The following is a 15,276-nucleotide window of genomic DNA, read 5'->3' as shown; positions in this document are numbered from 1 at the left end:
AGTCCATTGTGTGCTAGTGAGACCCTAATATCCACTTAGATGCCTTTCTAAAATAAGTGTCTGGGTGAATTTGAGTAGAACGAAGCTTGATGTGAAGTTGAATTTCTTTGTTTTCATTGGAGATTTTGCAGAATCTGTTGCTCATAGATGGCAATATGTTTTCCTTTATAGGTTCTCCAACATCATCTATTTCAACTTTAATTCAGACAGCCTTACTCATTGTGCAGTGCCTACAGCGAGGGCTGAGTTTAGACACAGCCTTTTCTGAAGTATGCTGGGAAGCATATGTCCGCTCCCAGCATTCACCAGCAAACCAAAAGGTACTGTGAAATGTTGCAAATAGCTTTCTCAGTTATAACACTCTACGTTATTTAGGTGGAGGAAGTTCTATTGATGATAACTTTAATGAACTGAGAGTGGACTGCTTTAGTTACTTTCTAGTAGAGATCTGGTATCCCAAGTAATTTTCTGGTAAATAGGTTAAATACAATATTTACTTCTTGGAAACTTAGCTATCATTAGAAAAAGTGGAATTTACCCTGTAATGTTGAAAATTGAAGGATGTGTATGTTACAATATGACAACAACTATCGGGGCCTGGAAAACTATTATTACTCTGCTAGTTTTTGGTATTAGCACTTATATGTTGTTGCTTGTATACCACGTGTTTTTATCTCCTACCAGCTTGTGCAGGCTTTACTGGAGAAACATGTTTTTTCTCTGCGAGCCCATGAAACCTGGGGTAACTCCATCCTTGCCATGGGCCTGTGGCCAGATTCTCTGCCCTCAGCAATCTTTGCTACAGAAGATTCTCACCTCTCTAGAGTCCGAAGTGATGGACAAGTCTTAGTATATTGCCTTAACAGGATGAGCATGAAAACCAGCAGCTGGGCCAGGTTAGCAGAGCCTTGAGGTTGTATCTCTTTGGCATCTTGGCTTTTTTTTTTTTTTTTTTTCTTTTTAATGATAATGGTCATGACACAACATGTCTGACCAGAATGTTGTGTGGTCATTTATCACCCAGCTGTCATAGTTTCCTTGTTCATTGCAATATTCCTCCCTATTTATTATTCACTTCATAATGTTTTACTTGTCCTCCTTTGAAGAAGACTAATCTTTTCCCCATTACCTCTTTGATCCATTGTTTGCAAAGTTATTTACCTAGTTCTTTGAAATATAAGATGTAAGTTCATTCTAGTACTGACTTTGCCTTGCTGTTCTAATTAATTTCAGGATTCAGCCTCTTACCTTACCAGACTTGGAGAAAATTATGCAGTCCTCTAACCCTGAGAGCTTGAAATTCAGTTCAATCGAAGTGGCTACTTACTGGATTGATGAACCAGATGTTCTGGCCATGGCTGTTAAATTGCTTATAGAAAGAGCAACCAATCAAGATTGGGTGCTCAGAGTTAAATGGCTTTATCATTTAGCCAAGAATATACCACAGGGGCTTGGTGAGTCAAAAAGCTTACTTTGTATATGTAATAAGTGAATATATTTACCCGTACCCTATTTTTGTGCCTCAGCAGCTGTGTTATTCTGTGAGGACACTGTTAAAATTATATCTGGAAGATCTCCTAGCAAGAAATTTGTGACCTGGCATTACTGTTTGTATAACTGTTAAAAAATTAAGGAACATATCTGCTCTTAGATGTGTCCTAAGAGAAACTTTGCTCCCATGTAATTCATGTCAGTATCTTTCCACCTATCAAATCCAAAAAGAAAATGTACTGTATTATGTTACTATTTATTTTTTGAACATGCCTCTGTACTATTGCTGCACAACATTACTGTCTGGGAAAGGTTGCTTTTGGTAAATTCATTTCCCCTAAAAGTGCATAAGAGACTTTTATTTTCATTCCAGTGCTCTAATTTTTCATGCTTAATTTCTTTGTACCTTTTTCATTTTAAGAGGAAAAATCCAATAGTAACAACATTGCATGGGTTGCAAAGTAGAGCATGGAATTTGTTGGTACAGCTTGTTGCCTAAAGTAACTGAGTTTATATGAACCTTTCTATCCATGAGAAATTAGCCAGAAGATGTGTATATTGTATGGTATATGTGATCTGTCTACAAATGTATAGAGAATTTATAAATTCTTATCTGCATTGTCCTATATGAGAGCTACTAGCCACAGATGGCTACTAAAATGTAAATATAAGTTAATTAAAATGAAATAAAATCTAAAATCCGGTCCTTTGGGGTGCCTGGGTGGCACATTCGGATAAGCATCTGACTTCAGCTCAGGTCATGATCTCTGTTCATGGGTTTGAGCCCCATGTCAGGCTCTATGTTGACAGCTCAGAGCCTGGAGCCTGCTTCAGATTCTATGTCTCCCTCTCTCTGCCCCTCCCCTACTCATGCTCTTTCTTTCTCAAAAATAAATAAACATTAAAAAAAAATTTTTTTAATCCAGTCCTTAGTTGTACTGGCCACATTTCAAGTGCTTACTAACGTGTGACTAGTGACTACTCTGGCAGTGCAACTATAGGATGTTTCTTTCCATCATCGCAAAAAGTTTACCTGGACAGCCCTACTTTAGATACTAACATTTGCTTTTCCTTCCTCCACAGAATCAATACAGATTCATTTGGAAGCCAGTGCTGCATCACTTAGGAATTTTTACTCAAATTCTCTCTCAGCTGGGGTCAGTAATGTCATCAAAATATTACAACCAAATATAACAGGTACTGCACGAGATTTGATTTTGAGTTCTCAGCATAGTTTAGGAAATTGGTCCATTGAGTTCATGGAAAAAGACCTGACAGAACTACCACTGTGATAACAGTAATATTTAGAAGACTCAAAGTATCCAGATGCAAATTCCTCTTCTTGTTAGAAACTATCCATTGTATCCTTTAGTCTTTGAAAGAGGATGATGATATACAAGCATAGAAGGAAGAACACAGGAGTGGAAGACTGATCTCTGGTCCCAACTCAGCCACAACTGGCTTGTTCATTTGGGACCCATCATTCATACTCATTGCCTGTGTTTGAAAAATACGGGAATTAGGGGCACCTGGGTGGCTCAGTCAGTTAAGCATGCAACTCTTGGTTTCAGCTCAGGTCATGATCTTGAAGTTCGTGGGTTCAAGACCAGCACCAGGCTCTGCGCTGACAGTGCGGGGGCCTGCTTGGGATTCTCTCTCCCTCTCTCTGCCCCTGCTGCATGCGTGCGCACATCTTTCTCTCTCTTAAAAAGAATAAGGAAATTAGGGACATTTTGACAGAACCAGGCTTTTAATTTCCCACCCCATCTTCATTTGATTTTGACCAAAACATACCATTGCCATTTGGTTTAGAAGAAAATATGATGCTTTTGTGCTAAACCAATTACCTTATCTACACTAAAGGTTAACAAGGTAAATGTTGGGAAGAAAACAAACAGGGAAAACTACCGTAGTGGTCATGTTGTGGCTGAACTAAATCATGGCTTGCCCAGTATGTGGGATTTTTGGTTATTGGGAACACAGTTCTAGAGTAGAATAGCAGGTTCCCTTTTAAGCAGATATCATTTGCCCATTATTGGAACATACTAGGTATGCCTTTGTCTTCCTTTTCAAATGTGTAGCTCTGGATTGTGTAGTCTTCCTGGGCTTTGGAACATGCGCTCCCTCTTTCATGTACTTTGCTGTTCACAGTAGGCATTTGTTAGTCTACTGTATGGTGGGTACCGTTAAACCTTGTGCTCCACTGACCTACCCAGCCGTCTTCAATGTAATGTTACCGTTGTTTTGTCTTACCTCCCTTCCCTGGGTTCTCACAACCTCTGGAAAGGGGTCAGATCTGAGCACTGCTGCTTTACAAAAGAAGTGTCAAGTTTAAGCCAAAGAAGTGTGAGGTAGCAGCAAACACCATAGTCTGTTATTGTAAAGAAATGGCTTTTGGCTTTTAAGCGAAATAATCTTGAGTTGTTTTTCTTACTGAAAGCAAACAATGAGAAATATATTCATTCATTCTTCCACCATGTAAGTTAGTTTTTTTGTGGTTAATGAGCACAGGTTGGGTGATTAAGCTCATGGATTCTTTTCCGACCCACTGTGGGACCTGAGCAGGTGAATGTATTGGTCATAATGCTTATGTTGTAACAGGAACTACCTTCGTCCTAAAGCAGAATGAATTTTCAGGATTAGTAGAAATTTTGCATTTAGAAAGGAAGTAGTGTAGAAGCAGTTGAACCTTACTTTTCTAGTATTATGGGCTGAAACCAGCATTTTCCTGTTCTTTGTCTTCCCCATCAGGACTCAATGTGATCAAATTAGGACCAAGAAAAATCAACTGAAATTTGCTAGGCAAGGAGTTTAACTCCAAAATTTCGTTTTTTTGTTTCTTAAACCAGATGAATTTGTGATCCCTTTGGACCCCCGGTGGAATATACAGGCTTTGGACATCATTAGAAATTCGATGGACTTTGACCCACAAAACGATCAGCCTGAGCAGCTCTTTGCCCTTTTAGAGTCTGTTGCAAACAAGTAGGTGAAGCCTGCTATTCTGGGCACTGTTTGCCTCACTGTACACCATAGCTTCACAGATCATGCCTTTTCTTCTAAACTCTGTCACATCATGCTCCGCGCTCAGTGAAGTAATTCTGACTCTGATGTCAAAATGCCTATAAATTTTGCAAGTTCTTAATAATTTAACAAGATGCTTTAAGAGGTACTAGCTTAACTTTAATGTTGTGTTTGTTACAATTAATCCTTTATCATAGGGTAGTTATGTTTCTATTGTTTTCTGTTCATGATTCTTGGCAGCTCCTCCCATTTTCACGTGCTCATTTTCTCGTAGGTCCTATCCTCAATGTTGTGTCCACATCATTTTCCATCCTCAAATGCTGCAGAGATATGTAGTCCCTGCATGCTTACACACACACTCAACTTATAAATTTACTTAATTGTGATATAAGCTGGTCTTTTCTCACATTTAATGTAATGGCCAGAGTATTTTTTTTAATTAAATAATTTATTTTTTAATTTACATCCAAGTTAGTGCAACAATGATTTCAGGAGTAGATTCCTTAATGCCCCTTACCCATTTAGCCCATCCCCCCTCCCACAACCCCTCCAGCAACCCTCTGTTTGTTCTCAAAGAGTCAAGAGTATTTTTTTAGCCATCAGTGTTATTGTAATAGGTTTTTAAAAATAATTTTATGATGAGGTATAATGCGTATTACAGAAAAGTACACTGTTATTAATAATGAGCATATTTGGTTTTGATGAATTTTCACAAAGTGAACTCATGCATGTGATGTGAACTAGCACCTCAAAGGCCCCCTTGTCTCCCCTCCCCTTGTTACTCCCCTGGTAACTTCTAACAGCAGAGATTAATTTTATAATGGCCACTTTTAAGAGTTCACAGTGCAATTTGTCAGATCATGGCAGAGCAAGAGTGAGGCCTGGCAGTCTTCTTAGGTGCAGCTTTTCCAGGCCATCTGTCTTCTGCCCCGTGCTACCACCAACTCAGTTGTCATCACTACACCTCCATGTCTCTAGTCCAGAATTTTCAGGGGCTGGAGAGGAATGGCAGGTTGAAGGAGATTGATGTTCTCAAGATTTCAGCAGGTAGAGGATGTGATTGCAAAGTAGTATTCACCAATAACCAATACTATTTATTATGTTATTAAATCTCATTTCAGGACAATCATATATCTTGACCGGGAAAAACGGATATTTACTGAAGCAAATTTGGTTTCTGTTGGTGGCAAAAAGTTAAGAAATAGTGTTTTGAGAATGTCCTTTGAATTCCATAAAGGTGAGACGTTTCCCTTTTGTATTCTTGAGTTAATGCATCTGATCACATAATGTCTCTAAAGTGAAGAGACCTTGAGCAGCTGCTGCCATTTCACTAATTTCCTTTTGATTTGCTGGACTGATTTTAAACACATCCCCTTATTCAGTAGTAACACCTAACTGCTTTTTACATGTCTTTGATTTCATTTACTTTTTATAGCAACCTTATGTGGTGTAGGTCCCATGCTGTGAAAGAGAAAAGGGAGGCACAGAGATGCTCAAGGTCACATCTCTAGCAAGTAACAGAGCTAGAGTTTGAAATCTAGATCTGTTGGCTCAAAAAGTTCATGCTGCTAAGTATTTGGTTATAGGTTCTTTCTTCATCCTTTTTTTTTTTTAATTGAAAAGATAGAAGTCTGCCTTTGAAGCAGTTATTGTTAATAGTACATTGATTTGTATCTTCTCACCTGTCTGTGCTCTTCATCCATTCACACATATATACACATCTTGTTTTGTATTTAAAGAAGTACTTGTATAAAATATGCATTAATGCTCTATAATTTCCATTTTTCAGTAAGAGGTTATAAACATCTATAAGTGTACATACCTGATCAGTTATGTTTAATATGATAATGGTAGGCTAAGATTTGCTTTCAATTGTGACCTTTCAAAATTGACCGTACTGGAGATGCAGTTAAGTTCATATTACTGTTGAGTTTGAAAATATCTAGAGATGAATTTAAATCTGATGGAATGTTCTTATTTATGTCAACTCTAAGATCCAGAGAGCTATCACAGCCTGCCCCATGAAATTGTGGTCAATCTTGCTGCTTTTTTTGAACTTGGTGATGCACTAATCCTGCTCTGGGTACAGTCCTCCCAGGGGATGGTGTCTGATGTCAGTGTCATGGAGGTGAGGAAATGTATCTATATTAATTTTTGTGCCAAGACAAATGTTTAAGACTCTTAAGGGTGACAGTGTTGTTGTATGTCCAATATTATTTGAGAAATTTAGTTCTTAACAGTTTTAAATATATATACATATTTTAAAGCTTAATGAGTATACAACTGACCTATCATGAAGAGCATATATTTGAAGTGTACAATTTTATGTTTTGACACGTACACACCTTTGAAGCCATTACCACGATAATGAGCATATACAATATCCTTAAGCCTTTCCTCATATTCTTTTGTATTTCCTTCTTCTCCCTTGCTCCCACCCTAAATTTGTTCTCCTATTTAAGAGTCTCCCCAAAAAACTTTCTTAATAGATACCTATAAGAAAATGAAAACACTGGGATGGGGCGCCTGGGTGGCGTAGTCGGTTAAGCGTCCGACTTCAGCCAGGTCACGATCTCGCGGTCCGTGAGTTCGAGCCCCGCGTCAGGCTCTGGGCTGATGGCTCAGAGCCTGGAGCCTGTTTCCGATTCTGTGTCTCCCTCTCTCTCTGCCCCTCCCCCGTTCATGCTCTGTCTCTCTCTGTCCCAAAAATAAATAAACGTTGAAAAAAAAAATTTTTTTTAAAGAAAATGAAAACACTGGGAGAAACTTGAAAATTGGGCTGTATTTTGTTTGTATGTAAATTACATAAACGTATAATTCTAGATTATAGATACCATAAATTATACAAGCAAACTAATAACACCACCCAACTTTTTAAATGAGCAAGATAATTTGAATAGATACTTCTCAGAAGATACATGAATGCCCAGTAAGAACTTCAAAAATTCCAACATCATTAGTTATCAAAGAAATGTAAGTGAGGTGCCATGCACCAAAATGGCTAAAGTTAAAATCACTAACAGTAGCAAGTATTGGCAAGGAAACAGAACAACTGGAATTCACCTGTGCTGCTGGTTGGAATGCAGCTGCTCTATAAGAAAAGTTGTTAGTTTTTTATAAAACTATATGTACACTTACCATGTGACTCAATAATTCCATTTTGCCTAAGGAAATAGTTCTGAACTTTAAGTACTTGGGGGGAGAATCTTTGTCTTCTCTGACTGCTTTAATGTCCCTAAAAATATTTCAACTGAATGCTACACCTTTCATGGGTGTATGTTGAGTATTGATTAGCAATTGAAATCTGTGTCTTACTGAGAGGTGTTTGTGAGCGTGGTTTGCTCTGTTTTTAGATCTTGGATTCCCTGCGGTGGCGGGACCGGTTTTGGACCATAGCTGACACAGTAAAAGTGGATGCCTCAGGCCTGGCCCTGCTCGCCCTTCATTGGCACTGGGTTTTAAAACATCTGGTCCGTCAGATCCCTCAACTCCTAATGAACCATGAAGACAAGTAAGACTCCTATTTGGAGCAATAACTCAATATCTACAGTACTGATGATGATAAAGAGAAGAGGGTTTGGAATTGAAACTTTCTTCTTGCTTTATTTTGGCTTATTCCCGTGGCCTTTTGGTGAATGGAAATCAAATATAAAATGTTAAATGATGTCTCTTACTATCCAGCACTTCCCCCTTTTCTTACATCCATCTGTCCCTTTTCCCTTCTTCACTTGATCTTAGCCAAAAGGCCGAGAAGCGATATCCCTTTTCCCTTCTTTACAGATACTACAAAGAGGTTCAGACTGTCTCAGAACATATTCAGAATTGCTTGGGGAGCCCAACTGGCGGCTTCACTGGTGTAAAGAAGTTGCAAAAGTTCCTGGGACGGCCATTTCCTTTTAAGGTACAACTTGGAAACATGTAGCAAACACAAAGATTTGAGCTCTTATGCTCAAATCTGGAGTTCTGTAACATGGGAACTGCCATTCATCTAGACTCATAAATGTTTGCTGAATACTCTTCATTGATTTGTTAAGTGTTAACATTTTTGTTTATTCTTGAGAGTATTTAGTCTGGATAGAGTTTTAATTTGATTACTGTAAAATCTCCTGAGAGCAACAATAGACAAACCTTATGTTTTCTAGAAGAATTGTGGAAATAATTTAAAATTTTTTGAGACATGAATAGGCTGCTAAAATCTGCATTTCTCCTCTGTAATAGATTCTGCTGGGTTTTGTTGTTTCAGAACAAGCTGGTGGTAGAGTGTTTTTCTCAATTGAAAGTACTTAACAAAGCACTTGCCATCAGGGAGTGGATGCCTGCCCTTGGGGAAAGCGGATGGTGGGAAGACGTTAATCGTCTCCAAGTGGTTGCTTCTAAATGGACTTTAAAGAAAAGTCTCTTGCAGGCGTGGGGGCTGGTCCTCAGAGCTAATATTCTGGAAGATGTCAACCCAGGTAATCTGCTTTAGAGTTATCCTGCTAACAGTTGCTCTAAAAGTATCTGCTGCTCTGCAGCCAAAAAATTTTAAGTTTTTCACATAGATTTTCTTTTTTTCTGTTTCTTTTTTCTTTTCCTTTTTTTTTGTATACTATAACCGTCGTTAAATAAGCGTCAGGCACAGAACTGAACTTTAGATATACTGTTTAATTCTGTCATTAGAATTGTGCAGGTAACAATAATATCATTTCACAGATATAAAACTCAAGCTCAGGCTAAGCTCACAGTTACGTAACTAGTTGTTGGGAATCTGAGCCTATACTACTGACCATTATTCTGTAATATCACTTGTGTCTTTTTGTCCAGATGAGCTGAAGGATCTTGTGAATGCTCACTGTTTAGAACTAAAAGCCAAAGGAATTTCACTTGGTTTTCTGGAGAAAAAGCACAATGAAGCTTCCTCCCTGTTCCAACCAGACTTTACCTCCTTAATCCAACTCACCAGGAGTGTTCAGTTGTGGCCTGCAATGGAGTACCTGGCTCTGCTTTGGCAGTACAAAGTGACAGCTGATTTTATGACACAAGCTTGCCTAAAAAGGTAAGCCATTTTCCTCAGGGGAGATTTTTTTGTTGTTGTTAGGTTATTCTACGTATGCTACCTGTGAAACAAAGCATAGACTTGTCTTAAAGGGGAATAGTCTTACTGAAACAGAGGGAAGTCAGTTGCCACTTTGGAAAGCTGTAACTTCTTGAAGATTCTTTGCCTGTTTTGACTCCACCTCTATAAGTTACTAGGTATTTTTCCAGCAGAATTGCTTCTTTGTGTTTCAGTAAATGCACTGTAAGTTTTGTGTGTCCCATCTTCCCATACATAACAGATTTTTAGCAGTTTATTTATAGCCTATAGTCCATCCTCTCTTTCTCTTTATTTTTGAAACAGGTCCAGCAAAAATCAGCAACCCCAGACAGATAAGGAGAGAAGTCCTCACATCCTGTTTTGTCTTAAGCACACACCAATTGCTCCACAAGAGCTTCAAGCCTTTTGGTACTTACTGCACCATCAGAAGGTAAAAACCAAAACCAAAAAGGGAAATAAGCCTTCTTTATACTATAAGCCAATTAGACTTTCTGTGGCAGACTGGTTGCAGAATGGTTTATTTATTTAATTTTGCAATCCCGGGGTGCCTGAGTGGCTAAGTGTCTGACTTCGGCTCAGGTCAGGTGATGATCTCGCAGTTCGTGGGTTCAAGCCCTGCGTCGGGCTCTGTGCTGACAGCTTGGAGCCTGGAGCCTGCTTTGGATTCTGTGTCTCCTCTCTCTGTTCCTCCCCTGCTCACGCTGTGTCTCTCTCTCTCAAAAATAAGTAAAGATTTTTTTTAAAAATGTTTAAAAAATAAATAAAATAAAATAAAAATTTTGCAATCCCATGTTGTAAACTCTAGTCTTATCTGAATTAACTTTCAAAAGGGAAAATTTTGAATGTCATTTGCAGTAATTACCTGGGTATTTCTCACCTCTTATCACAGAATCATTCTATTTGGTTTCCATTAAATGAGGCTAAAATATTTATTTTTTATTGTTTATGTAAAAATATATCATGAGAGTGTTTTACTCTCTCCTCCAAGAATAGCTATTGAATATGAATGGTGGCAAACTATAGTCAATTTCATTACTTAATGTTTATTTTGAGAGAGAGACAGAAAGAGCAGGATAGGGGCAGAGAGGGAGGTAGAGAATCCCAAGCAGGCTTCGCACTGTCAGTGTTTGAGGTGGGTTCATTGAAAGCTTGAACCCACGAACTGTGAGATCATTACCTGAGCCGAAGTCAAGAGTCAGATGCTCAACCGACTGAGCCACCCAAGTGCCGTTCATTACTTAATATTCTAATGATGTTTTATTCATTTATCTGTTTTGCTGGTACATTATAATTGTTTGATTCACTTGTATTTTCTCATTTACCTTCTAAAGGCAGATCTCCGTTTTATAAAATTATAAACAGGATAAATGACTTAACCAAGATGACCGGGTGGCAGAAAATCAGCAACATTAGAATTAATATCTTTAAACCCATGTTAATTTTAGATAAGTCTTCTAAAAGAGAGACCTCATAACTTGATTTATGGATTTTTCTCAAATGTGCTTTTATCTATTTATCTCTAGGTGTCTACTGAAGAAATTATTTCCTTGTGGTCTGACTTATTTAATTGCACATTTATGTCTTTCTGGAGCAGTACTGTTACTACAAATCCAGAGTACTGGCTAATGTGGAGCCCTCTGCCTGGTGTACAGCAGAGGGAGATGCCCAAGTCCCTTTTGGACTCCACATTGAAGGTTTGTTGGCATAAAGTAATAAAAATATTTGATAGTGGAAAAAATTTCTTGATCTAGCAACAAACATTTATTCCTAGGACAGAGCAGTGACTAAATAAGTGATGGCAGTATTTTGTTTTCTGCAGGAAGTTAAGAAGTATACCTTCAAAAGAAAGATTCTGTCTTAAATCATTTGGGAAATTATGAATTAAAGTAAAAAAAAAAAAGTTTCCTTTAAAAGGTCTTCATTTTCTTCTCTAATTAAAATACCATTTTTCCTAGTTACAAAATATTTTAACAGTATAGAAATGTGTATGTATGTGTGTATACGTATGTATATATGCAGTTGACCCTTAACACCAGGTTTGAACTGCATGGGATTACTTACACGTGGACTTTTTTCCAATAAATATGTATTTTATATTGTGACTGAAAAGTAAGGTAGAAGTTGCCAAATGACTAGATGCAAAAGGAAGATGGAGGAAGGATGCAGGAAGGCTGTAACAACAGAGCTATCACCTGATTCTGGCACTCCTTATCCCACTACCTATGGTATTGAACTGAGAGAGGTGTGAAGGAGCCAGCCAGGGCAGAGGTGGGGGGGGTTGGCAGGTCCAGTCACTGGCCAGAGTTGGCCCAGGACCACAGAATGAGAACCTGCCTCCCTCCTGGGATAAGGAATTCAGGAAAACATCAGGGCAGGATAAGTACTAGGCAGGATTCTTGGTGGCAGAGGGGACTGCAGGGTGGGTGCTGTCTGTGGTTCTTTGCCTTTCTCTGGACTGTACTTGGAAGGAGATTCTGCACTCTTGGGTAGAGAAGCAAGTAGTGAACGTCACTCTAGGATCCAACTTTGCTAACTTTGGGTGAGGATGAGAAGACCTGTGGTGTCTTGTTCTACTGTAATGTACGTGGTTAAGTTTGGGGGAGTTAACTGTTAAATACATGGATTTTTTATTGTATGGGAGGGGGTTAGTACCCCTAACCCCTGCGTTGTTCAAGGGTCAGCGCTCATGTGTGCTCTCACTTTCTCTGTCTCCCTCTTCTCCCTCCCTCACCCTCTTCCTCTCTTTCTCTCTCTCTGTATATATATCAGAATTCTGCAGAAATAACTCCTCTTTGCTTCTTGTTTACATGTATTTTGCATTAAATGTATACATAAACAAAAATAAGATCACTTTCTCTGTTCACATAATATGTCATGGAAACATGTCATTCCAGCTTATTCTTTTTAAGGTATTCCATTGTTCTAGTTGCTGGAATTTGATCACTTGCTTATTCATAAATGTTGAGGTTTCTTGCCTTTATTTCCTCCTTCCTATAATAAGCATAACTGCATCAACTACTCTTGCATAAATCTTTGTCTCTTTCTCCTAGTATTTCTGTGGATATGTTACAAGAACTGGAATTTAATCATTGGTTAGAATGTCTGCATAGTTAAAGAGATTCATGGCTATTCTGAGAATGTCTGGGCAGGTGGTTTTTGTTACTACTTTTTTTTTTTCTTTCCTGGTTTTTATTTGGACTCCAGTTAGTTAACATTCAGTGTAATATTATATTAGTTTCAGGTGTCGAATTTAGTGATTCATCACTTGCATATCGCACCCAGTGCTCCTCACAGAAAATGCCCCCCTTCTCCCCACCCCCCTAACCCCTCCAGCAACCTTCAGTTTGTTCTCTAGAATCTGTTTCTTGGTTTAACTCTCTTTTTCATACACACCCCATCCATGTTCATTTGTTTTGTTCTTTGAATTTCACGTATGAGTGAAATCATATGGTATTTGTCTCTCTCTGACTTATTTCGCTTCGCATAATATTGTCCGGCTCCATCAATGTCATTGCAAATGGCAAGATTTCATTCTTTTTTATGGCCGAGTAATATTCCATTGTGTGCATGGGTATGTGTATGTAGGTGTGTACACACACACACACACACACACACACACACACACACCCACACCCCACATCCTTATCCATTCATCAGTCGGTGGACATTTGGGCTCTTTCCAATATTTGGCTATTGTTGATAATGCTGCCATAAACATTAGGGTGTGTTTTTTACTTTTTTAAACATGCTAGGAGCTCATAAAGAGGGAGGTCACGAAGTTCTGAATGACCACAGGACAACTTAGGACTAGAGCACAGTTTTACTTATTCGTATGTTTACAAGAACCTGTTTCTTATATCTTTGGCACACTAGGTGTTAGCAACATTTTTAATTATTACCAATTATTCAATTTAAAAAATGTCATTTGAATTTGTACTCCTGTGATTATTTTTGAGATCAGACATCTTTACACATATATATTTTCTTCTCTGAAGTTTTCAGTCATGTTTATTACTTATTTTGTTAAAAAAAATTGAGTTTATCGCCATTTTCTTATTGAAGATCTTTTTACATGGTATGTATATTAAACCTTTATCTACCATAAGGTTGGAAATATATTTCTAGTGTTCTCTTGTCTCTCAAGTTTTATAATGTTTTCTCTTCAAATATTGTAGTCCCTTTCTTTTTTCTGGCTTTGATGTCATGCTTTAAAAAAAAAAGTCTTCATTATCCCTAGAATTAAAAAACATTTTCCCATTATTTTCTTGTGTATTTGTTTTATATTTAAGTCCTCAGTTACATCTGGATATCTTGTTTTGTGAGATAGGTATACAATTGTTTTTTATTCTATACAAATAGCATTTCCAAAAGCAGCATAATAACACCACGTTTGACTAATTCATCTTTTCCACTCTCATTTGAAATGCCACCTTTATCATACTTTATTCCTATAGATGTTCATGGATTTGTTTCAGACTCTTCTATTCCCTTGCTCTGTCAAAATTGATTTTTAAAAAATTATTATTTTTAGTAATCTCTATGCCTGACATGGAGCTCGAACTCATGACCCTGAGATTAAGAGTCGCATGCTCTTCCAACTTAGCCCAGCCGGGCGCCCCTCAAAATTTATTTCTTTATTGTGAAACATTTCTCAAAGCCTTTAGTGATATATCTTATGGATTCTCAAGGGTTGCAGAGTATGCAGTGTTTCCCATTTTCTGTGTTTAACCACCTTATCATTTGCTGTGGACAGCAATTACAATGTCCCAGGTAAATAGTCCAAGGAGCACAGGTTTGACAAACTTTGTCCCTGGCTCTTGCAGTTGTCTTCTAACTCTTTGCCTGGCCTCCAAGTCTCCCTGCAGTATGCCTGTAGCTCTGTTGTAAAAATGGTCTTCCTCATGCCCAGGTTGGAAAGATTTTCTTGCATTACTAAAGCACCCATTGTTCCTCATTCGTTGAGAATGGAGTCTGTGTTTCTTTAAAGCCTACTAACACTTGACCCCATTCTATCCTTTGTTTGAGGCTTACCTGGTCCTAGCAACCTGAACCTCCTTTTCTTACTCTCTTTCTTCTCTTGGAAGTGCTCAGTGCTGCTTGTTGAAATCCATTTACTTATCTTCTAAAAGATACATGATTCCTCTCTATCCATCAGGGCCCTGGCAGTCTCAGTAGAGCCATCTTCTCCAAGTGCTGCTTTGAAGTATTGACCAGCAGCTGCAGAGCAAGTCCCTGGGATGTGAGCGGCCTCCCCATCCTGTCCTCCTCACATGTCACCCTGGGAGAGTGGGTTGAGAGAGCCCAGCAGCTCCGGGATATCAGCTTGGTGCTTTGGACCAATATGGCTGTGCCTTCAGTCGCAGAGTTCAGGTATTCTCGCCCCCTGCGTAGACTATAAAGCTCCATCTTTTCTATAGAGTGTGTAGAGAGAACCTCAGTCTGAACTTCATCTGTAGTGGCTAGTTTTGGTGGGTGAAAGCAAGTGTATTTTTTGGCTAGATCAGCAGATTTTTAGCCCATTACAGGCTATCATAAGCTGGGCAGTGCCTCTGTCACTTTTAATCTTCTTGTGATCAAGAGAGTGGTGCTTAGAAAAGCATATAAGATTACTTGAGAAGAGAAATTCACCTCTAAGTATTGGCAGTGCAGTCTGTTGTGTCATTTTCTAAAAGAATGATAGTGTGAGAAAG

The 15,276-nt window shown here is 38.4% G+C and overlaps 1 protein-coding gene across 1 annotated transcript in view; it reads left to right on the top strand.

The window, feature by feature from the left end:
* MDN1 (midasin AAA ATPase 1) overlaps positions 1–15,276 on the top strand; it is a 174,349-nt gene that overhangs the window by 108,166 nt on the left and 50,907 nt on the right. The window contains exons 47-60 of the mRNA XM_045499022.1: positions 172–320; positions 685–896; positions 1,234–1,454; positions 2,575–2,688; positions 4,341–4,473; positions 5,634–5,749; positions 6,507–6,640; positions 7,866–8,023; positions 8,293–8,413; positions 8,756–8,966; positions 9,316–9,547; positions 9,890–10,016; positions 11,110–11,280; positions 14,742–14,956. Coding sequence (XP_045354978.1) covers positions 172–320; positions 685–896; positions 1,234–1,454; positions 2,575–2,688; positions 4,341–4,473; positions 5,634–5,749; positions 6,507–6,640; positions 7,866–8,023; positions 8,293–8,413; positions 8,756–8,966; positions 9,316–9,547; positions 9,890–10,016; positions 11,110–11,280; positions 14,742–14,956 — 2,314 coding nt within the window. The remainder of the gene's footprint in view (positions 1–171; positions 321–684; positions 897–1,233; positions 1,455–2,574; positions 2,689–4,340; positions 4,474–5,633; positions 5,750–6,506; positions 6,641–7,865; positions 8,024–8,292; positions 8,414–8,755; positions 8,967–9,315; positions 9,548–9,889; positions 10,017–11,109; positions 11,281–14,741; positions 14,957–15,276) is intronic.

This window comes from Leopardus geoffroyi, chromosome B2, assembly GCF_018350155.1.
Source record: "Leopardus geoffroyi isolate Oge1 chromosome B2, O.geoffroyi_Oge1_pat1.0, whole genome shotgun sequence".
Classification (NCBI taxonomy): Eukaryota; Metazoa; Chordata; class Mammalia; order Carnivora; family Felidae; genus Leopardus; species Leopardus geoffroyi.
Note: the sequence above shows the minus strand (reverse complement) of the source record. Positions and strands in the feature narration are given on the sequence as shown.